The sequence below is a fragment of the Ambystoma mexicanum genome, chromosome 1p (genome assembly GCF_040938575.1).
Source record: "Ambystoma mexicanum isolate Mex_15411 chromosome 1p, UKY_AmexF1_1, whole genome shotgun sequence".
In the NCBI taxonomy this organism is placed as follows: Eukaryota; Metazoa; Chordata; class Amphibia; order Caudata; family Ambystomatidae; genus Ambystoma; species Ambystoma mexicanum.
Genome location: NC_090921.1, coordinates 113,731,065 through 113,755,126, shown reverse-complemented (window position 1 = coordinate 113,755,126; position 24,062 = coordinate 113,731,065). Strand labels below are relative to the sequence as shown.

The 24,062-nt window shown below is 43.3% G+C and overlaps 1 protein-coding gene across 1 annotated transcript in view; it reads left to right on the top strand.

The window, feature by feature from the left end:
* LOC138566835 (thialysine N-epsilon-acetyltransferase-like) overlaps positions 1-22,090 on the top strand; it is a 157,284-nt gene extending 135,194 nt beyond the window's left edge. The window contains exon 6 of the mRNA XM_069644530.1: positions 59-22,090. Within this exon, the coding sequence (XP_069500631.1) occupies positions 59-226 (168 nt within the window). The 3' untranslated portion in view covers positions 227-22,090. The remainder of the gene's footprint in view (positions 1-58) is intronic.
* Positions 22,091-24,062: the final 1,972 nt, after the last annotated feature.

The following is a 24,062-nucleotide window of genomic DNA, read 5'->3' as shown; positions in this document are numbered from 1 at the left end:
ATTATTGAACTGACCCGCTCATTCCTTTAGAAAAAATCCTTATTTTTGTGCCCTGCAGGTCTGCTTGGAGCTCGGTTGCTGCCGACTGCAGCTCACAGTCCTTGACTGGAACCAACCAGCCAGGGAATTCTACATGAAGAACGGGGCAGTGAACCTGACCACCAGCGAGGGCTGGCACATGCTGCGCTTTCAGGGAGAGGTGCTGGAACAACTAGCGAAGAATTAATCCAGAAATTAAGCATGTCTGGTCCTGCTGCTAGACTACAACCATTCTTATGCATTTATATGTCAAAAGTGTAAAATACTTTGGTAAGATCTGCTTTGTGATTTGATATGTACAATATGCACATAATTCTGATTAGTGCTTCTTCTGTTTCAATATGTCTAGATGTTAGTTACACAGGAGAGCTCCTGCAGCAGCTGTAGGCGAAGCTGGAGGAGAGGGACCTACCTATCAGGGCTGGAGACCTCTGTGTGCAAGCCACCCAACTCCAATATGTGTGGCTAGGGTAGAGCAGTGCTTTATCGAATAGCATATGCATGGTAGTCCAACGGCAGCCAACGTCGATGAGATAGACCACAGAATACCCCACATGCGTCTAGTACTTCTGTGGCCACCTCCGAAGCCTGCTGGCAGCAACGCCATGTGGGGCAGAAGGAAGATTGCATGGTGGGACTATTCGTGCATCAAATGTGGATTTGACTGCTTTCGGGGGCTGGCACTGTTGGCTTTCAAAATGTTACTTAAATGGGAAATTGTTCATGCAGGCTTTGCAAATGTCTTTCAGGTGTGTGGGGCTTCTTTTCCTCTTAGCTACACTGATAGCTGTTGCCACAGTACTAGGTTAACCTGGTATCTACCGTTCTGTTATTAGAAGTCTTTTATGTGTACAGGCGCGTTATGAATGCCATATCATATACTGGAATAGATGGGCTGAAGTCTTTATCGTGCATCGCGCAGCCCATATCATTCAGTCTTCTCATTGAAGGACCTGTCACCCCCAACTACCTAGTGGCTCACCGTTTCCTTAATCATGGACTTCTACAATCCAATTACCTCGACTTGTTAAAGACTTCAGTCGAAACACTTGTCGGCTCTTTCACATGTGACCTGCATGATACGTGCTAAGATAACCATTAGCAATCCTGTGTACAATAAAAAACAAAATTGGCAACACACATAAGGTGTATTGACCTTCTTCCAAACCAATCCACAACCAAGGATGCGAACAAAATCCAGCGCCATTTCAATCAATGTTTGCCCATAACAAACAGGCCTAGCTGCACACATAAGCGTCCTACAGAGTCCTAACGCAGCCAGAACCAAGTCTCGGTGACTATCCTCCAGACTGCACACATTCAACTGATATCAATACCACCGCACCTAATGCTAGGATGCTGCAGCTACCATCAGGCAATTGCACCCAAGCACCCTATGACACCTTACTCTCTCAACTGACCTGGACTATGGTCCCTGAGGGCCTTCAACCTACCAGCGCTCTGAGGTCATACCAGTGATATATAGAGCGCTATATACATGTCAAATAACATAACATATTCTTGTTCCTTCTCGCTTTGGTTATTTTGGAGCTTGTCCCAAACAAACCTTGTACCCGGCTGCAGGATCCAACCAACTCTTTGACTAGACCGAACCATAGCACAGGGGTCTGTTGTTCCTCCAAGCTCTCAACCCTCCTATGCATATCGTATACTGGTTAAGGCTAAGGCGAACCTCTGCTCATATCTTTCTCAGAGGCTTCTCCAAAATCTGGAAACCAGCTCCTGACACTAGCATTCTAAAATGTCTCCACTGACTAGTCATTTGCTTACGAATTGTAGAGGCTGGCTTTTGCTTTTCCTGTAACTGAAGGATTAGGCAGTGCTTGTCTCTGTTCCTGTGAATCCCATGTCAGAACTAAGTCCCACCCTTCTCCTGCCTTATTTTGCGTCTCATTGTAAAATGATCATGCCACACCGAAGGTGATGAATCACACGGCAAGTACAGCTGCACTCGCCGTCATGATATGAAACTGGACAGCCATGGGTTGGTGGGACTGGGAGCCACCCAGGACACATACTGCAGAACACAAAAATGGATCATTAGTAACTGGGCGTGAAACTGACAGCAGAAATGCATGCAGTATGCCCAAAATTGAAACAGTAGCTGAGAGTGGGTCAGGAAGCTACCTGGAACCAATAACGCCAGAGAGGATAGGATCAAGCTAAGCGTGAGTCGCCGGTCCATAAAGCTCATGAGTTGACCAGAACTGGGAAGTATACTGTTACGTACCTCTGCAATGTACGTCTACAGTGATGTGAAGTTGTACAGGGCTCCAACTGCTGGAAAGGTGCAGCTCAGCAGATCGCTATTACCATGTGAAGGTAAGCTGTCTAATGAGTGTTATATAGGTGTTAGGTGGGAAGTCTGTGGCTGGTATCCTAATACGTGGCACGTGTAGAGAGCACCCCATAGAAGTGATCATTCTCCCCACTGTGTCTACAATCCGTTGTACATGCTCAGAATGACAAACCTATTGCTCTATTTTGTATCACCTCAACTATGTTTTATGTCTAAAGTCCTGCTCCTTCCAGGATTCTATTCTCATGCCAACCTTCTGACCATGTTCTGCGCTAATTGATTAAGATTGCATCTCTGTCTCATTTAGCAAGAGTACAGGCTGTCCTTACACACGGGCCACATTTCTTGAACACATGTAGGCGCTTGCCTTTTTATACTCTATCCTGGCTCGTATGTAGGTTTAAGTATACATGAACCTCTTTTTGACTATATTTTGCTGTTGATCTCAGAGTTGGTAAGTTCTATCTTGTTTGGAACCTCCAACTCCCAGTTAACTGACTATGCCCGTTATTATTATAATAATATTTTGGAGGCTTGTGGATCTGCTTAGAATCACATGCTTTGCATAGGTGACATCTAGTGGTAGGTGCAGAGTATTGCACATGAATTTTTCAAAGTTTAAAAGGGATGTTGAGTGTGTGGGTTTGTAATTTTATCCCTAGTGTGACATTGACTGTACCCATGATCCCCTCATGTGTTGAGGTCCCTCCGATTATTTCTTTCTGCCATTGTGGTTAGAAGTGTTAGCTATGCTACATTTTGAGTTATTATAACTTCTAATAATATTTCGATGGTTACTGCTCGATGCTACATCTCGACGGAAGACCAACTCGAGGACCGAAACAGATGAGTGTTCCGGTATGGGCTTTGGCCTACATCAGGTTTTGGGGAGAGTGGGGGAACTGATTACTTGCTTACATAGCATGCATACCTCAATGTTCTGCTTCTGTCTTGCCCTTAATATGTGCATACACCATGGAGCAAACTCCATTTAAGTTCTTTCCAAATTGCAACAGAAAATATTGGTGGGAGGACATTCGCACAGTGTGTAACCACTACCTTCTATTGTGATCATCAAGAGACCCGTTGCACACCCTGTAAACCTTTTAGGCCCCAAACCCTAAAAGAGCGTCACGAAGCGGTGGGTGGCACATGCTATGATGGCTGAGTCAGAAACCGCTGCTGCTCTCTTTTTTGCATCTAATCCAGAAGGCATGGGCAGCGAAGGCTCTGGTTCGGAGCCCGTAAACATCACAAGGGAACCATCAGGCTCCTGCATGACGGTTCCCAATCCCGAAAGGCAGTTGCAGCGTGCGGCTATGGGGGAGAGCCTCTGGCGATAAGGATGCACATGCATGCCCAAACACACCCCCCAGGCTGTTCTTCGACGGAGCAGTTGAAAGAAGGCTGCACGCTGGTGGCAGGCACTTTGCGGCCTACCAACCAAGCGGCCAAAAAGCCTGCAGCAGTACTGCAACCGCGTTTACTGCAAGGCAATAAAGAACAATCAGTGGCTATAGGCTTGCGTAAGACATACTCGACGGATGATTCGGAGGTGTCGAAACATCCATCGAAAAACTTTTTGACAGAAAACCACCACAAAAAGTCACATGGCCATAAAACTCACACTCCTTCTGCCTCTGAAGAGGTATACCAGTTAGAAGAGGCCCATTCACCTCTATCCCAATCTCTTCATAAGAAGAAAAGACCAAGGGAAGGCCCAGAAGCTACTGTGTTCCCCTTAGAAGAAACAGTGAAGACCGGAACCTGGACAAAAGAACACTTTGAGGACACAATGGACAAAGTTTCTTCTTTTGTAGATTTTATGAACAAATATCCCATTCGGCAAAAGACATTAGACCTAGAGATGTCTCAACCCCTTAGAGACAGGTCAGCCACAGCGCCCTGCGTTGCCCACTCATAGTTCCTCACATACAGACATGGATACCTCCCATGACTCGCAACAGGGAGATGATCAACCAGATCAGGCAGATTAGGACATATGATATATAGACCAGGATGACCCTAAAGATTTTTACCAAGATGATCAGGATGATTCAGATGTCCCAATCATTGAAACCCCAGATATTACAGCACCTGACAGTGGGAATACATCTCCTATTGGTGATCAGTTGTACAACGATCTACTTAAAAAGGGCTTCTCACCGTTTCCACATCCACTCTGGAGAAACCGTTCCTGATCGTTCTTATTTCGTGGACGATCTTCTTAATTAAAAGTAGGCAAAAGAGAGTCTCTCCGTCTCTTTTGACACCTTCACCTTTAGACCCTTTATACATCAGGGGACATGTGAAACCTGACTCTCCACTATCAGAAAGTGAGCTGGTGTTCCACTCTCTACCTCAGAAGCACCCCCCTGTCAAAGAATGCAAACGCTTATACATGTTAGGCAAACGCATTACCACCTCCGGTGCCTATTTAACCAGAATTACAAACAATGCAACACTGCTTGCAAACTACAAAAAAACTCAATGGGATGAGGTGCTCAAAAACCTAGATGCCGTGCTGGAAATCTGCTATATCACATCTGCTAAAAATCTCTACACAGGGGAAGTAAGTGGTGCAAAATAGACTTTAAAAATGTCTTCGACTCAGCTGACGCCTCAGGGAGAGTCATTGCTGTGGGAAACCTACTAAAAAGTCACTTGTGTCTCCGGGTTTAATCGCGAACCTCAAGCAGCACTTATCAACATGCCAATTGAAGATGCAGTCCTGTTCAGGGAGGCTGTCGATGACCAACTCGAAACAGCCAAAAAGGAACACAAGACCATTAAGGACAAATTACAAATAAGCGATATGTCCAAAGGGGTTTAGTCAACACACTGCATACATTTCGTAGCCAAGGGTTCAATAGATCCAACCAACCAGGATTTCGGGTGTCTGGCTCCTCTTTTTTCAGTCCACAGCCTCAGTCTGCCTCCTATTAGTCCAGCATACAGAGGAGGTATCGCTGAGGAAAAGGGCGAGGCAGGGTTGCAGCCTCTAGAGGCTCAGCAGTCACTGCCACCACATGACCTGCTGGTTCATGTTCACTCCCATGCATCCCCAGTCTGGGATTGCATAACACTTCACTCAGCAATGGGTGGAATAAGGTCAGATCGCTGGTTGCTCGCGATAGTGGCAAACGGGTCCTCAATAGAGTTCATCAGAACACTGTGCCAACACCCTCCTTGTACAAGAAAAATGTCTTTGGAACATTCCCTTATCCTAGAGGAGGAGATTTTAATATTACTGGAACAAGCTTTGGCAATGCCAACAGTTTTGGCTTTTGTGTAGACCTGAGAAATACATTTGCCAGGCACTGCCACCCTGGTAATAAATGGACCGCAATGGTAGCAGCTGCAACATTTTGTGAGTACCTGGGCATAAGATGCCTAAAACCTATACACAAGTTCAAAAACCTTTGGCTTTGCCAATGTTTGTTTTACCAGGACTTCTCCGGAGGACGCACATAGTGCTTAGAAAACAAGTGGCTGAAGGTAGACCTGGTTAAGACATTTTTATGTCAACAGTAGCTGCTTTACAGCTCCAATTAAGTCATTAACTTCCAGGAGACTGCTTTGAAGAAAACACTGACACACTTTGAGAACAATGTTTGATGGTAAGGCTTGATAAAGCAAGTTGAAGGAGATCACAAGAGGATGTATTTATAGAGGGGAGGGGTAGGAAGTGGGGAGGGACTGCAATAGTGATTTGCAAGCCCATAGACAGTCAATTGGTGGGTAAATATTAACATAACCTACAAGCTTTGTGTCCCTCCTAATGTGCCATTTCTTCTCTAGCTGTACTCTAATGCAATGGTTTCAGTTTAGAGGTGATGCTTTAGCGCCACCTAATAGGTAAATCTAAAAAGCAATAGAGCATCATTCCTTTTGTGATAGTAATACTTTAGCAGACAGCAATATTAATGCAGTACAGTGGGAGATGAGCATCAGCCACATGCTACACAAAATCAATCAGAGGGATGTAATATAGAGAATGTTGAAAGACACACATTTCTGGTCATTTCGACCCAACCAGTATGCATGCAAGATGAGAGATTGTAGTAGGCATGATGTGTGAACCATTCCATTGTGCCCCTTATCTGAATGGGGGTGTACATGCTTGCTAAGCAAGACATACTGCTGCTGTCTAATGATATAGCAGCAATATATGTATTGCAGCTCTTCTGGTACGTGCCTGTATTACACTCTGATATGGCTGAGTGATGGCGCTTGGCATTCTAGTAAAACAACTGAGAAGTGGCTGTACTGTCACATTACATTAAATGTATTGTATTTCAAGCAAATATTTCTGCAGCAGGCATGTTAACTCAACACAATGTATCCTCATGATTAGATATCTGTGCAGCATGTGCATTAGCTAGCTGGGCTATATCTCCGAGCGACCAGTGATTCTTGAAGGTCTGTAGGGTTGGAGCAGGCATGGTTGACTTATGATGACCTCCCTACTATTATGCAAATCTGGAGGTATTTAAACAAAACTGTGCAAGCTTCCGCCATTGCCAGCAGTGTGCATACCACCTTCTCGAATGTGAAAGCGGGCCTTTTGAATACCATGCCCATACATTCCTTGGGCTTTCTTCCGAGACTGTAATGGACCACAAAACGTAAATTCAATCCTCTGGGAAGTGCCACAACTGTCCCATGAAAAATGTATGCCAGCCCTTAGAATGTCATATCATGAAAGTATAGCATCACTTCTCAAAAATACTACATTGACCCGTTCAATGAATACATCTGCTTAGAAGTGATGATAATGTGGCATTGAGTAGGATGATAGCCATACTGAGAGGACATCCACAGAACTACATGGACCAATGTACATGTAAATATAGGTGCTCCATTGTGATACACAAGAGACATAACAAAGGCATACATTGTAGCCCGGGTCCGCATCAACCTCTGCCGCACACAGCAAATATCTTCTTCCCCGTATTTTGCTTTCACCTCTCTCAAACTTAGAGAGCCTGAAGTCTGCCACCCCGGTCCTTGTCACCTCAGGTTTTGGCTGCTCGGGGCCCCTCTGTTGCTGCCTCACCCGCTGCCACCCACTGCAGTTACCTGACTTCCACAGGTCATACCAGCAGACACCAATTAACCTGAGCTGAGCTGTCGGGTACAGTCCAGCTGCAGGCACTGGTAAATGTGTTTGTTGACATAACGTTGCAGCATCACTATCATGTTGGTTGAGACAAACAAGAGAATTGGAGAAATGTTCGGCAAGTTCCACCTCAAAGATGGAGGCCATGTTTTGTGACATCCAGTCACATGACCAACCAGTGGCCATCTTTGCTATGGAACTCCTTTTACTCAAGGTAGGAAAAACGGCACACAGATATTTTCCACAAATCTATGTCATGAATCGAACACAAACACATGGTCTTTTTGTTTATTTGAGAATATGACTATAGTGCAAGGTTTGTGAATGGTTTTGTTTGTGTATACACTAGTAAAATATTTTATAAATGAGAACAACACAGTGTTAAGGTGGTTATCTCTTTAATGACCTATGTCTAGATATTTTAGGAAACAAGTTCTTCTGAAAGGTAATCAGAACAGTACCGTGCACATTTTAAAGGTGCATTGTTTTGTCACTGCAAAAATCTATTGAAAGATGGCAGCTAGTTTTGCCTTGTTTCCAGAGAGCTTCCTTAGAGGCAATCATCCAAGATTTCTGCCACCATGAAAGAGCACACACAAAATCAAAGAGTTCGGAGATGGGCAGGAATGGGTGGGATTAGCATAGGGATTGCATTGGCTAGGGGCAGGGAATGGGGGGATTACAACTGTATCCCTCCTCAAATGTCATCTGCATTGGAGAAGCATTACAGACCCTCATTCAAAGCCCATATATGAAGCTCTTATGTAAACGACAATAGTTTTGAAATTAAAGGTAGCGCTTTCCATGCCACCTAATAGCCCAAACTAAAAAGGAGCAATCGAGCTGATACCGCCTGTAGAGAAAAATCAAGGTAATTATTCAGTGTCCTTGCTTCTTCCAAAGAAGATCTAACAATGTGCCCAGTGCTGCACCTGCGCCCTGCAAACACATATGTCACGCCTCAAAAATTGAGGATGACTACGTTACAGGAGACAATTCCCCTGCTAAAACGGGTTTACATGGCAACATCAGTCATTAAAAGTGCATACTTTCATATTTCAATGTTGCCAGTCCACAAAAAATACCTAAGATTCAAAGTGGGGGACAAGCACTACCAATTCAAAGTGCAACCATTCGGCATAACCTCAGCCCCCAGGGTGTTTACAAACGTCCTAGTAGTAGTGGCTGCCCACTTGCGAAGGCAGTCTATTCCAATGTACCCTAATTTAGACGACTGGCTAATGACAGTCAACCTACTGTTCCAATTTGTATTCTCCATAAAATGGAAAAAGTCAAGTCTAGTGCCCAGCCAAGTAAAACAATTTAATGGGGCATTGATCAAAACAGACGACAGACTGGTCTTCCCCTCTAACAAGAGTGCACAAAACATGTTATTTCAAACACCTCATAACGTAGGCAGCCATTAAGTAACAGTGCGAAAGGCAATGCGCCTTCTAGGGATGATGGCTTCATGTATTTATCTAGTACCATTTGCCCAACCAATGCAAGAGTGGCTTGCGAAACAATGGTTGGTCAATGGGAAGATTTAGTGGTGGTTTTGCAGCCTCTGGTTCAATCACTACAGTGGTGGTCCAAGGAAAACCTATGAAGGGGAAACCCTTTCAACACACCAGCAATAGAAGACACTACAACAGATGCTTCCCTAACAGGGAACTTACTCCATCACACTGCACTCGAGGCGTGGACACAGGCATTAACCAAGAAGCATATCAACATTCTGGAGCTGCTAGCAGTCTTCAAAGCACTTCAAGCTTTCAAACCACAGCTAGTACACAAAACCGTCCTATTCCTAACAGACAGCACCACAGCCATGTTTTACATAAACAAACAGCGGGGAAGACATTCTCCAGGGCTGTCCAAACTACCCCAGAACATTTGGCTGTGGGCACTAAGACACAATCTGTTTCTCCTATCACAACATGTTCCAGGGGAACTCAACTCAGGGGCAGATGTACAAAGCAGAAGTGCAGTGATACTCTCAGAACATGAATGGCAACTAAACAGAGACCTGCTACACAAAGTCTTCTCAGGCTAGGGGTTCCCTGAAATAGACCTCTTCGCTACTCAAGAGAATGCACAATGCCTGGACTATGCATCCAGGTTTCCCCAGAAAGGTTCCAACGGGAATGCACTACTAATGAATTGGTCAGGGAAATTTGCTTCTGATTTCCCGCCCACCCCCAACAAAATAGTCTACAAGCTACACTGGGCACAAGTAATACTTATCCTTGCTAGATGGGCATGACAAACCTGGTTGTCACACCTGCAGATGATGTCTCTGTGCCCATTCCATGAAACTTCCATGCCCATCCAACATGTCACAGGATCAATGGACAAAACGCCACCCGTGCCCTCAGACATTGAACTTAACAGCCTGACTTCTGAAGTCATAGAATTTGGTCACCCAGACCAAAGATGTACAGACATTCTTAAAGAGGCATGTAAACCAAACGCACGACATTACTATTTTAACAATTGAAAACATTTTGTGTCGTGGTATAAAGCATGTTCACTCAATCCAATTTGATGCTCGCCTTCAAAGATAGTAACCTATCTACTATATATGTTACACTCCGGCTTAGTCTTTAAGTACACCTAGCTGCTCTCTGTGTTCACCACTTCGCAGAGCAAAGTTTCATGGTAGAAGGTTCTTGTAATTAAAGAATTTATGGAGCGATTGAAGAAATTATACCCTCCTAATCCTACTCCCGGCTGGAACCTAAATATTGTACTTACAAGGCTCATGGATGTCCCTTTGGAGCCTATGCACAAAGCCAGTCTTAAACATCTCACTTATAAAACAGCTTTTCTTGTGGCTATTACATCGATCAGAAGGATCAGAGAACTGCAGGCACTATTAGTACCAGATTGCTTTGTTTTTATCCACAAGGTAGTACTACGCACACACCCACACACCCTACAAATGAAGCAGAAAAAATTAAGAATGACTGTCATGTATTACCTACAAAAGACTAAAGCTATGGAAAAAACTTGAAACCAAGAACTGTCCTATCCCAGTACTGGGCCCGATTCAAGCCTTATACCAGGATACAACAATTAAGGTAAGACTTAGTCAAGAGGGTCTTCTGTCTAAGGAAATCAGCACGGCTAGAGGGGTTAAACAGGGCTGCCCACTGGCCCCCGCATTATATAATGCATATATTGCTGACTACGCAGACACAGAAAAGGACGTCAGAAGTTTTCCCCCAACGATCGGAGGAGCTAAGGTTTCTCGCATTTTATATGCAGGCGACATCATCCTGATGGATCTGACGCCAGTAGGCCTCCAGAGGCAGCTGAACAATCTGGTGACCTATCTGAAGATAAATAACCTACATCTGAACACAATCAAAACCAAAGTAATGTCTTCGAAATCAACTGCAAGAACAAAACAAGAAAAGGCAAATTGGTTTGTAGAAGGTCAAAAACTAAAAAAGGTAACCGCCTTTAAATATCTGGGAGTTATGATGAGCAGTAGCCCCGTAGAGGCAGCAATGCAGGACACACTGTGGGCAAAAATGAAAACCTTAACGAACCAAGCGATGGCGGTCGACAAAAAATATGGCAGATTATCCCTTATTGCTATAATTAACTTCTACAAGTCTAAGGTGATACCATCCATGCTTTATGGGACTGACACCATGTTTCGACTACCTGATAAGATCTGGATCAAATTTGAGAGTTACTTTTGGAGAACAGTACTGGGTTTGGCACAGACAACACCTATGCCTCTCATCAGACGAGAACTATGCCTTTACTCATTGAGATCAATCAAAGAAAGAAACACGTGGATGCTGTATCGAAAATTACTCTAAACCGAGCTCTGACAGACTGGAAGATCCGAAATATCAATCTGCTGAAAGACCTAGATGTTTCTGCGGAACTACTCTTAACAAACCCAGACAAGGTGACTAAGAAACTGTTCTAGCAAGATTGGATAACCACCGGAGAGAATGCGAACAAGTACAGTTTGACCAGTTCATTCCCTTTGTCAGCTAAGAAAGTGAATGTAGCTAGAAGTTACTTGGAAAAGTTTCCTAACAAAAGCCTTAGCAGGATCTTTTTAAGATTCCGTCTGAATGAACTAAAAACGGACGAAATATTATTCATAAGGAAATTGTCACCTTCTGACAAGTGCAGATACTGCAAAGACTTGGAAAAAGTAGAAACAAGCAGACCTCTTCTGCTAAACTGTGAGGGGACTCAACCAGCGAGAACAGCGTTTCTTGACAATATATTGACATCTTACTCAACATTCAGCAAAGACAATTGGTGGACAGCGCTGACAAGGGGCGACAACACTCGTCGTGTGATTGGAGTGGCTGCTTTCATGAAAAACATTGACCTGGAGCAATTTGGGAGATGAAAACATAAAGGAACTTCCATTTGCCCCCTCTTTCATCTTCAACGTTGTTGCCTTCTTCTTCTCTCCTATCATACCCCTCCAGTCTCTATTTCTCCTGCAGTCTTTCCCTTTTCTCTTGTTTTCTTTCATTCCATTTCTCCTCAAAGGACTGGATTTGATAGGATTTACTTTGTTATTTTGAAAAAATTGTTTATACAATTAAATCAATTAAATAAAAAAAAAGACTAAAGCTATCTGAAAAACACTGTTTTTTTGTGTCCATAGCCACGGGAAAAGAAAGTGACCCTATCTCTAAATCAGCATTTTCAAAATGGATTGTCAACTGCATCCAACTTTGCTATTCTCTTGCTAAGAGAACATTAACCTTCAAGCCCAGAGCTCACTCAACTCGAGGCACAGGGGCAACTCTAACTTTCATAGCAAATGTGCCCTTAGATGCCATTTGCAAAGCTGCCACTTGGAGTTCAATTCACACTTTCACCCAACAATACTTCCTAGACACACATTGTATGGGTGATACACAAGTACTGCTTGCTAATATAAGCAAAGCATGTATTCTAAGCAGATCCGCAAGCTACAAAAGGCATACATTACTTACCATAATCGTATTTCTGATGCTTGTATCTGCTTACATTCACATGCGCCCAGCCTGCCTCTCCTGTTGGAGTTGAAGGTTCTTGGGAAAACGTCAATTTTTTTTAAACACCACATGAGCACTACCTAATCTCCATGCTTACACTTTACACTACCTCTTGTCAGAAACGAACAATCTGAGGAACCTCGACACGTGAGGGTCATGAGTACAGTTAACCTCGCACTAGGTATAAGATTACAAACATGCCCAGGTGACCTCATTTACTTCATGTGCAATACTCTGCGCCTACCACTAGATGTCAGCCAATCCAAAGCATTTGAATCTAAGCAGATACAAGCATCAGAAATACGATTTTGGTAAGTAATGTATGCCTTTATATAGTGTAAACCTAGCCGGAAGCAGCCGAGCACTGTGCATCTGGATTAGGTTAACATTAACAGGCAAGAGCGTTGAGGGGTAGGCAGTAATGCAGTACTATATGAGTACACAAAACAACACAGTACTACTGTGCTGAGTGGCAGATACCCTGTGGCTGTTGAGTAGCCTCTGACCCAATAATGCCAAGGTGTGACTGAAATAGGCAGGGTTTCAGCTCTTTCTGGAACAGTAGGAGGGAAAGCAGTGTGAATTTCTATTGGGATGAAATTCCACAGGACCGGAGCAGTGCAGGAGAATGATTGGTTTCTAATGTTCTCTTTGCATGCCTGCCTAATCTAGAATCTGACAATAGTACTACTACTCATATATTGCAATCCGACATACCCGCAGTAGTACACATCTGTGATGATGTGTGATTAACAGAATAGTCAAAACGCATTTATTTTCAGTGGTTGTGAAGGCCTATAAGGTTGGATATAACTCAACGGACCAGCTCGGGAGGATACTCATAAATTGGTGGATTTACAAAATATTTTTCTAAAGAGAATCTAGTGGCCGAGTCCAAGTTCCCTAAGGTTTCCCAATCTCTCTGGTCTACAAGTAGGACCTATGTCCAAGTTTCAAAGTTCATTGAATAAAGCTTCCGGCGCAACATTGTGATTTTTCTAGGTTGCTTCTTCATCTCTTGACCACAAGCTTCCTGGCCAAGCGCTCATAAATTCGCGTAGCAAATGACTGCCAGAAAGAATGGATTATTCCTTCTTGCCTTAGAGAACACTGTGATGAATCTCAGGTATTCGACCCTTCTCCCCAAAGGGGATTCCCCAAGACCCCCGTGAGGCTTGGGAGGTGAGTCTGCTTTGCAAAACCCTTCTTAGGGATCAATGAAAGTGGGACCTCACAAGGAGAGACTTCCCCCAGTGGGGACAAGGAATCACGTTCCTGTGAGAAACTCCCTACACCAGTGAATTTAATGGCATACATGGGACTACCTGATAAGCCTAAGAATGTACATCCTTTTATTGGGCTGAAGGTGCCCTGGGGTTGCACCCGCTTTCCTCCAACGACTGTATCCCTCCTCCGCTCCCAGTACATCCCGCGGGATGTTCACAGCACTGCATCTTCTCCACTTGGACCTCCCAGAACATTAACTTTGTCACGTCGCACTCCTTCAATGAACTGCCTCTCACCCCTTTTCTCATCCTTGGACGTCGCCCTCACTATGATGCTGTTGCCTAGAACGCTCATCTGTCACTGTTGCCCTGCAACTCCACCCTGCCTAATCCATGCGTTGTCTCTGAGATCTTTTTTGCGTACCTCTGTTCACACAAACCCTCTGTACAATATCCTACCTGGCTGCAATCATCGACTCTAATCTTTACTCAATTTTGTGCTGTCTTGATTTTTACCTGTGTGTAACTTCTAATCTTGACTCTTCATTCAGCCCTATGCTGCCTTGTATCTTATCTTATTGTTACCCTCACTGTCTCGTAGCTGTCTGCATGCCATGAGGCGAGGCTTTTCCAGTCTGCACACAAAATACCTACTTGTCCTATTGCTTGTCAGCATGCCTGATGTATCACCTAAAATGTCATTAGGCATGGCTTTTCCAGTCTGCACACACCCATTCCTACTTGTCTTACTGCTTGTCTACATGCCTAATGTAGTCCTTCATGCCATGAGGCAAGGGATTTCCAGTTTGCACACACACATACCTACTTGTCCTATTGCTTGTCTGCATGCCTGATGTAGCCCATCATGCCATGAGGCTGGGCTTTTCCAGTCTGCACTCACACGTGCCTACTTGCCATAGTTGCTTGTCTGGCTTCCAATGTGCATATATCTACTGTACCTGCATATTGTGTAGCACCCCACACCTTAAGGGGAGGCATTCAATTCTCCATTACCTACTTCTACCTACACTTACTCCCTCACCCCTGCTTTTTCGTTCAGCACCTGCATGATCGGATGTCTCAATGCCTAGTAGGAATTGCTGCCCTGCGGTGCTCACCCTGCCTACCGCCCTTCCTATAATTGTCACAAACAAGTGCATTACCTGTGCGCATTCGTGAAGTCGTGAGGAAGTCTTGAGGTAGGCTGCTTCGGTGTGATGCAAGCAGCAAGGTGGACTTTGTAATTCTAAAAGTTGTGGTGATTTTGTTTGTTCCAGTTTTGTAAATTGTATCTAAATTCAATTGCACGTACAAAGCACACTCCTATATAGGTTGTAAAGCACTGGTCACCCAAGAGTGGTGCAGTAAAAGTTTTCATTACACCTCTCTCAAATAAAGGTACAAAAAAAAGCCTGTGCGAATCCTGCGCAATAAACCAACACTTCCTGACATTCGAGGAATTTGTTTAACCTGCTCTGAAACACTGTCAAAGATATCTGAATGTCACGCCGTCAGAGGCTATTAGCCCCGTTTTCTTCCCGACCCAGCTGCAAGATGAATCAGTTGAAAACACATGTAATAACAGGATAACAGATCTAACAAAGGAGAATGAGATTGATAATTCACGCCATGAAGCTTTCTCAGAGCCTGAGCCAAACGTACTCAATCCCTCCGTTTCGGACACGTTTTTACTAGACATTTCAAATCACGAAAAATCATCTGGTCACGGTCATTCACCAATCCTTGATTTGGACATAACTACACGGATTAATAACATAGAGTCAACGCCCGAAGTATGTTTACCTGTGATTACACTGGAGTCTGAACTCTTACATAATGCGAGATCTTTATCCCAATCACCGGACATATTCAGGTAGTCCAAACATGACTCACTCGAATTGTCTTTTTTACGGCCAACACTGCACAAAAGCAATATACCCCACAAAGAACCTTTTCTTTTACCCAATTGCCTTTATTAGAAGTAACACTAATGGCCATGAATACTGCTATCCAGTCACTAAGCAAACTTTTTGAAACACTGGACCTAAAAATCTCTAAGCAATCAAAACAAATTGAAGTGGTTACCTGATATACAGAAACGTCAAAATAAAGTTGCTGCCACGCTACCACAAAGGGATTGTGATTTTGTGCCAAAACACACTAATATGTCAGTTAAAAGTACTGCTATGTCAGTAAAGAACTGCCATTCATCACTTCCAACTATCCCACATATAATTTGAGTGGATTTGCCACCAGATATAGCGCTGGTAAATAATACAGCTGAACCCATCATTTTAAATGAAGTAATCACAATAACGTTGCAAGATAATATCGCGTGCGAATCTTCTAAAGATTGCGGCAAGCGCCACCTATACATATCTACCTCAAAAGGAGCACTTTATGTAAGTATACTTCCGCTATGCACAAGAGCAGAATCAACCAAAGGTTACTAAAGGTCTCAAGAGGAGAGTTTTGCAGCGAACAAATTGAGAATTAAAGACAGAGAGAAACTCAGATGCCACGAAGCCAAGGTAGTATCCGCTGAAATAGACCAACAGTAGATACAATTTCTGAAAAGAAGAACAGTGTATCCTGTTCAGAAAGGTATAAGATAAGCCACAGATGGCAGATGGCTGGCAGAATTAAATCAAATACACAAATTGTATGAAGAATGAGACAATTTCATGGTGTCAGAATCACGTGACCAGACGAGCGAGAAGGGATGAAACATTCACAACTACGCATGAACTTGTGCCAATCACAGATGTCTTAACTTTTCCAGACCAAGAAGCAGTCTCAAGGCCAACCACAAAGAAATAATTGACACATGACCACCGAGGTGATGAGTGATTGTAACAATAATTGGAGGCAAGCTGGGGGAGCGACAAACTCCCTGCACCTGGCCGGCTATTCTGCACGCTGCTAAGCAAGTGGAAAAGTATGAGTGGGGTTGTTGCCAACCCAATCATAGTGGACCAAGTAATCTAGGGTCCTATGGTTAGTAGGACCAATGAGACGCCGTACCTTTAGTGACGTCTACAGTAGCCATTTTGAAGGATGGGCTTAGATGCCCCATCTGACAGTGTTTATCCAATCCCCACTCCCCGTTACCATATACAGATATAGCACCTATATTAAAGTTACCTTCCTAGAACCAATAGAGTTGCATTCCAAAGTGTTTGAGAGTTACACGTCAGTGATGACGAGGTTTTAGTATAAATAATGTGTTTTTTTCTGAAAGTAATTGGAGTTGAAGCGAGAAGTAAGATCGAGCGATTGCTGATATTCATGAACTCCCTGTTTTTTGTACTTGTCATTAAACGGACTCCCTTTGCCAAACTATCGAGTTGTCATTATTGATTTGATGCGAGAGTATTAATCTGCATCCCCATCCATCTCAAGGGTGCTGCTGCTCATCTTAAAGTGCTCTTGGGAAACCCCCAGCTCTATGGGCTGGCTGGGGTCCTACTGCACAATACTCTTCAACATATTCAATTATGTCCTAACATGGGGTATTACCGGACTCGTGGCGTAATTCCATCATCATGCCGATATTTAAGAAGGGCGATCGGTCATGTCCAGCTAATTATCGACGGATCACCCTACTGGATGCCCTGGGCAAGCTCTTCTCAAGGTTCATTTTTAGAGATTTTAATCAATGGACCATAAGAACTTCACTTCGAGATCCAATCCAAACAGGCTTTGTGTCTGGGCTAGGGACATCTATTAATTTGATGACGATTAAAGAAATTCAAAGTCAACATTACAAGAATGGCCAACCCCTTTATGTTACTTTTATCGACTTCCAGGCCGCGTTTGACTCAGTCTCTGTAGTGATACACGAAATTGCAACCTTGCCAATCAGGGCTTTAGATGACAGCATTAGCCGCTGAAAGCCAATAGTGTATTCAAAGTATGTGCTAAAAATGCTGACAGTAGTCTGTTGTAGCACTTCCATTATGCAGTAGTGAGCTACAAGGAATATGATAGACAGGCAGGGAGGGCCCCCAGCTATGTAGCTAATAGGTTTTTGGAGTGTTTGGAACATCATGGCACCTATATAGCGCTTAGATAGCCAGTCTTAAGCGCTATAAACACTAAGCTATGAGTGCATGCCTTTTAGAGCTTGCAGATGGGGTTAATACATCCCTGCTTCCCTTAGAATATTCAGCCTCACTAACGTTGGCCCTGGCTCCAAGCTAATCTTCCTTTTCTCTGGGAAGGTACTGATAAGACATTCCTCAGCCAGCGCAGATGGGAACAAGGGAGGGGGTAGGAGCGAGCAGGGAGCATCTCAGAGAGAGCTGGGTTTTTTCCATGAGCCAGTTGCACAGGGAAAGTTCTGGAACTGTGCGTCATGGTGACTGACAGCAAGAAGTTATAAAATATCCATGCACACATGGATCAGGGGGAGATCGCCTGTGGACTTGATTCGTGCAGAAACAGGTGCCCGGCATTGGCTCATACGGTGTCCTTCAGCATTGTCCTCTGAGCGGGGCTTGTTTACAGCTAGCTTATGAGGGCCCAAGGTCTCCCCAGTGCTGATTAAAGGGACGTAAGACTGTGTTTCTCTATGTTTCTCTATATTTCTCTATGTTTCTCTATGTTTATCTAAGTTCCATGTTTCACTATATTTTGCATTGCTCTAAGTGTTATGCTTTCTAATATTCTGTAACTTGAATTATCCCAAATGTATATGAAATTCACTGCTTAGAATAAATATGCTAATAACACTTTGAGGGTGTCATTTGTCACTTGCATGAGATCACTGCTCAGCACAATAGAACCTGTATTTTGGGCTGAATTGGGTATTTTTGCTCTCAAAGGGCTGGCCCCGAGGAAGATTTTGCCCAATATCAAGACATTTGGTGGCAGCTTTGTGGGATTGTGAAGAGCAGTGCCATGCTGACATGACAAATGGTGTGAGAGAACACAGTGTAGAGTGGGGAGCAGGCTGTCGCATTTCCTTGATGGTCTCACTGCAGCTCTGAGACTTCAAAAGGCAGCAATGTTGTGTCGGCTTGCCGTGGCCGATAGCTTGTGTGGTTAAGACTCCCTTCATGGGATTGGTGCCAGGGAGTACAAGGCAATAAACAAGCGGGAAATGGCTTTGTTTAAAGCACTCCGATGAATGGTTAAGAAAGATGTATGCTCAATTAGAAAAAGAATTTTATCATGTGGTTTCCCAAGTTTAAAGTTGTAATTTGGAATGCATAGTGAGACGGAGTTCTCATCTCTATTCTGTCATGAGGGCAGGAAAAAAAATAATAATTGCAGGGATTTGACATGCAAATTGTGAATAGTGATTTAACCATTGACTCAGCCCCAGTGTGCTAGCGAGTGGGGGCTGTAATGTTCGGAGGCGAAGGTTCGTCTTTTTTGATGTATGCTTTTGAAGGGTTGGCATTCCTGAATAATGAGGAAGGGGAATGAGCCATGCTTAGGAGAATGAGTAACATCTGTGCTGAGAGCCTAAAGAGTTTTTTTTCTTTCTTTTGGCAACTGTAAAATTCCATGTGCTAATGGTGGCAAATTCTGTTTAAAGGAAACACACTAAAATGGTTATATTGCATTTTAGGCTGTGCCATGCTTTTATTGGGTGAGAGACTCACTTAAAAGGAAAGTGAGTGAATGTTATTTGGATTTTCGATTTTTGTGTACTGATTTGAAATTGCAGAACCAGCTTGCAATGGTTGGGGGGAAAAACAATTTATATTTTTCTAAATTGCCCCTGGAGTATTTTTGACTGTCCCCATGCTATGCCATGGATTTGTGCTGTTGCCTCATTAGTGATGTATGCTTTGGAAATAGTGACCTGTTGACTGTGATACATGGGGAAAAATGTTGTTGACACATTAAACAGCCCACAAGCAATAGAGTGTGGGTTGTTCTTGCAGAAAAAAAACGTGCAGGGAGCTGCACTAAATATGGCATTTTTATTTTTTAAATGCACTGAACTGAGTGGTTATAGTTTGGCAATGGTACAACAGAATGAAACATCTGTGTGTGATAAGATAGCACAAAGATTTAATGGGTTGTGAGTTCTCTTGAAAGATCGCACATTACAAGAAAAAAAAAGACGCTTTGACATTTTGCAAAATTACATGGAGTAGAAAAATGACAAGAAAAGTGCCGCTTTTGAAAACAAGAGTCTTGCTGTGTGTGCAGAGCTTGTGCCTTGAAGCTGTCTTGGGCGAGGTGCGTGAAGGCAAACAAAAGCAGAAACAGTACAAGAAAGAGTTAATCTGGATGAATTGTCTGAAACGAGTGAAGCCGCCACAGTATAAGAGTTATAGGCAAAAGAGATAAGCTGCGTGCTAATGGCGCTGCCAGGTGCACACGAAAGATAAACATGCCTGCATTCCTGAGGAAGGGGGAGCAAAAACAGAGAGCTGTTCAAAAAGTAAAGAATTTGCCTAGTAAACTGTGGTACGGAGCAAAGGCTTCATGCAGGATGGCAGACGGGCACATCACATCTGAACATTTACCTATGCATCTGTGAATGGGCCAAGAAAAGACAGCTGCCCATTCCAACAGATATTACTGTGCAAACCGCATTCCCATGTGATGTGATGTGAAGTGAAGTAAAGCGCTATTGCTGTGCAAGCTGCATTCCAATGCTCCATGTGATGTGAACTGAAGTAAAGCGCTGTGCACTGGAGAAGAAACCTCTAGGCGCTTTGAGAAGAGAAAATACACATCTGGCAAACTGCAAGCTACATTGCCAGGGGATGGAGTAACTGACAAAGACATTATGGCCTTCCAGATGGAAGCAAAACTGACAAAAGTGCTTAGCCGTTTTGCAAGAGACAACATGCAGAGCGGGGCTTTGAAGTAAAACATGAACACTGCACATTAGCCATGATCCAGAAGCCACACGGCTTAGTGCAAGAATGAATGATTTGTTGAAGCAACAAAAGAAACTGACTCAGACTATCGCACTCAAAGGAGTGGTTCAAAAACAGCAAACGCCCTTTGAAAAAAAATGATGACAAGTGAAAAAACCAGAGGCTTGAAAAGACACTGCTAAGAGAAGAAAGATAAATACTGAAAGACTTTACCTTTGAAAAATGGAGTGATGCCAGCAGGGCAACCTAAACCAAGATCATGGGACACTGGAAGCAAGTTGGCGCCTGGCATTGGTGATCGCTTTGGTGAAAAAAGAAAAGCATTGTGCGACCTGGGTACTTACTATATGGCTTTGTAAAAGCACAGATCAGTCTGAGGTACCATTGACCAGCTATGATTGCATTGCACAAATGAGTTTGTGATTAGGCAGTTACACCCCATATGGTTGAGTGTAAATAAGCCCCCAGAAACATGCAGAAAGGTGATAAATAATTGCAGTAGCAATGACAAAGTGTGTAGTTACCTGATGAGACTTTTTGAAGATGGGGGTGGTATTATGGGAAGGGGTGGATAACGCTGATATTGAAGTTTTGATGACATCCTAACATTTCTGTTTGTATTTTGCCTAGGCAAAGCACGACAAGACATTTCATAATATAGGAAGATAATGTGCAGTTTGTGGGTGACACTGATCAAAGAAGGGTCAGACGCATTCTCAGAGAAAGCGAGCCACTGCGAACTGAACTGGCACGGTGCAGACTTGGCTAATTATCAAGTATTTGATGCTACACATTTAAATGACATGTTTTGCCCTTTCTTGTTTAAAGGACTATGGACAATGAATTATGGACTGTAACATCAGGCACCACATACAGCTGTGTGACACAGCAATTGAATGCTAACACATTGAAAAATGGTTTTTAAATGCACTGTTGAGATGAATCTGAAAAAACCAAATGGTTTTACTCTTCCAACTGAATGGCTTAACCAGAGATGTTTTGTTTTTTGAAAAAAAAAAATATTCTACATTGCACGTAGGCAGGAGAATGATTTATGAACTGTTGGGGCAGCAGAATTATGCAAGCAGGAGCGTAATTTATTTTGAGATAAGATGGGTGCGCACATTAAAGTCACCTGTGCGTAGGTTAAGATTCTTAATTGAAGTAATGCTGCCAAGTGTATGAGCTATAATTTGAAATGGTAATCTTTGAAACACTGGATACTTTTACAGCCAGCTTAAGGCAGGTAAATGTAACCAGGACTGACTTGATGTTTGATTTTATGACACAGAGTGTGACACGGTTTTTTGTTAAACCAACCAGTTTCATGTTTTTGTGGGGACAGCTGTCTCCAGCACACTAATGCAAAGAGTCACCTTTTGATTGTAAACATTTGGAATAATTCTTTGGAAAAGCGCTGCAAATGAGTATCCACATGGAATTGCTAGAGTACTGGCCTGGCACATTGTCAGGCATCTTTTGTCACTGAATGGATACCATTTGTTTAATTTGTCTAATGTGATGTTTTTCTGACCAAGAACTGCAGCGAGTGTTCTCGCCAAGATTTAATGAACTATAACTTGACTAAATGAATTTTTTCCATGGTGTGATGAAACAGCCACTGCCGGATAGTAGTATGGTGTTTGTGGCTAAAGTTAATATTGTATATGGTAGATATCCCACTTGAAGAAGGGTATTCTCCAAGTCACAGAAGGTAGACACTGTGAACCTGTTAGATTTTCCAGTAGTAAGACAACATGTAAATTGTAGACTGGTAATGCACACCTTCATTATTACAGTGCTACACTTAGACATAGATTTATCATGAGGCAATGTTTCCTTAGTACTACCAAGCTGCTACAAATGGAGTCCATTTCTATGGCCCATCACTAGAGTGCGTGTAGCTAGGGAGCTAGATTCATTAATTGCAGGAGCTTTATATGCTTGTGACATAGAAACTGTGCACTATAAGCTAGCCACTATGGGTTCTGATGCCAGCTCTGCTATAGAACTTCTGGCCTAGTGGGGCCCATTGATATGCCCAGCACTGCTACAAGTATTGACAGCCAATTGAAGATAACAGAATTTTAGACATGAAGACATTTTTGTCTGCCATAGGGCAGGTCAACAAGACTGCTAAATACACACAATGCATTGTATGGCAAACATTGTTAAATCAGCAGGTGTTGGCTTTTTACTGGGTGGGGGCGACCATCCTCCACACACTGGCACGCAGAGCTACAGTTACCAGCATACATATGGATTGAATTGCTTGCTTTTGATTGCATGAATAACACATGCCATGCTTTGATGTAAATTAGTAGAATTGTTTTTATTTAGACAACCTGGTGCCCATGGGTTCACCTTGTTCAAGAAATTAGATGGTTTCTGGTTGGGTTCCACCTACCTGGGGGAAGTGTCTAGTCACACAGCCCATAGTCACGCTTGAATGCCCTGGGATCAGGGGGAGGGTAGGCCCTTAGGGTGAAAGGCTGCCAGGTTTTAGAATTGGTAACCATACATAAATGCAATAGTGCATTGTAGATTAGACTACACTGGATTGCCTTGACATTTTAACTGCATGCTGCTTTTTAACTGACAATCAGTTATACAAAATTGATTTAGGTATTTTTGTGTAGGCCAGGTTTTGGCTAGAGTAAATGTCCATGTTCACTTGGCGTAGGTATTTTTGTGTAGGCCAGGTTTTGGCTAGAGTAAATGTCCATGTTCACTTGGCGTAGGTATTTTTGTGTAGGCCAGGTTCTGGCAAGGGTATATGTCACTGTTCACTTTGTGTACATTTTTGTTTAGGTAGTGTTTTACCTTGCATGCCACGCTAACTAACCGCTAGAAGATAGTTTGCTTAAACCTCTTGCAAAGCCCCTAGGTCTTTATCACTGCACTAAATACTATGTTGATAGGTATTAGTCAGCATTTGTCGCACAAACGTTGAATAGGGGTGGAATGTAGTGATACACGAAATTGCAACCTTGCCAATCAGGGCTTTAGATGACAGCATTAGCCGCTGAAAGCCAATAGTGTATTCAAAGTATGTGCTAAAAATGCTGACAGTAGTCTGTTGTAGCACTTCCATTATGCAGTAGTGAGCTACAAGGAATATGATAGACAGGCAGGGAGGGCCCCCAGCTATGTAGCTAATAGGTTTTTGGAGTGTTTGGAACATCATGGCACCTATATAGCGCTTAGATAGCCAGTCTTAAGCGCTATAAACACTAAGCTATGAGTGCATGCCTTTTAGAGCTTGCAGATGGGGTTAATACATCCCTGCTTCCCTTAGAATATTCAGCCTCACTAACGTTGGCCCTGGCTCCAAGCTAATCTTCCTTTTCTCTGGGAAGGTACTGATAAGACATTCCTCAGCCAGCGCAGATGGGAACAAGGGAGGGGGTAGGAGCGAGCAGGGAGCATCTCAGAGAGAGCTGGGTTTTTTCCATGAGCCAGTTGCACAGGGAAAGTTCT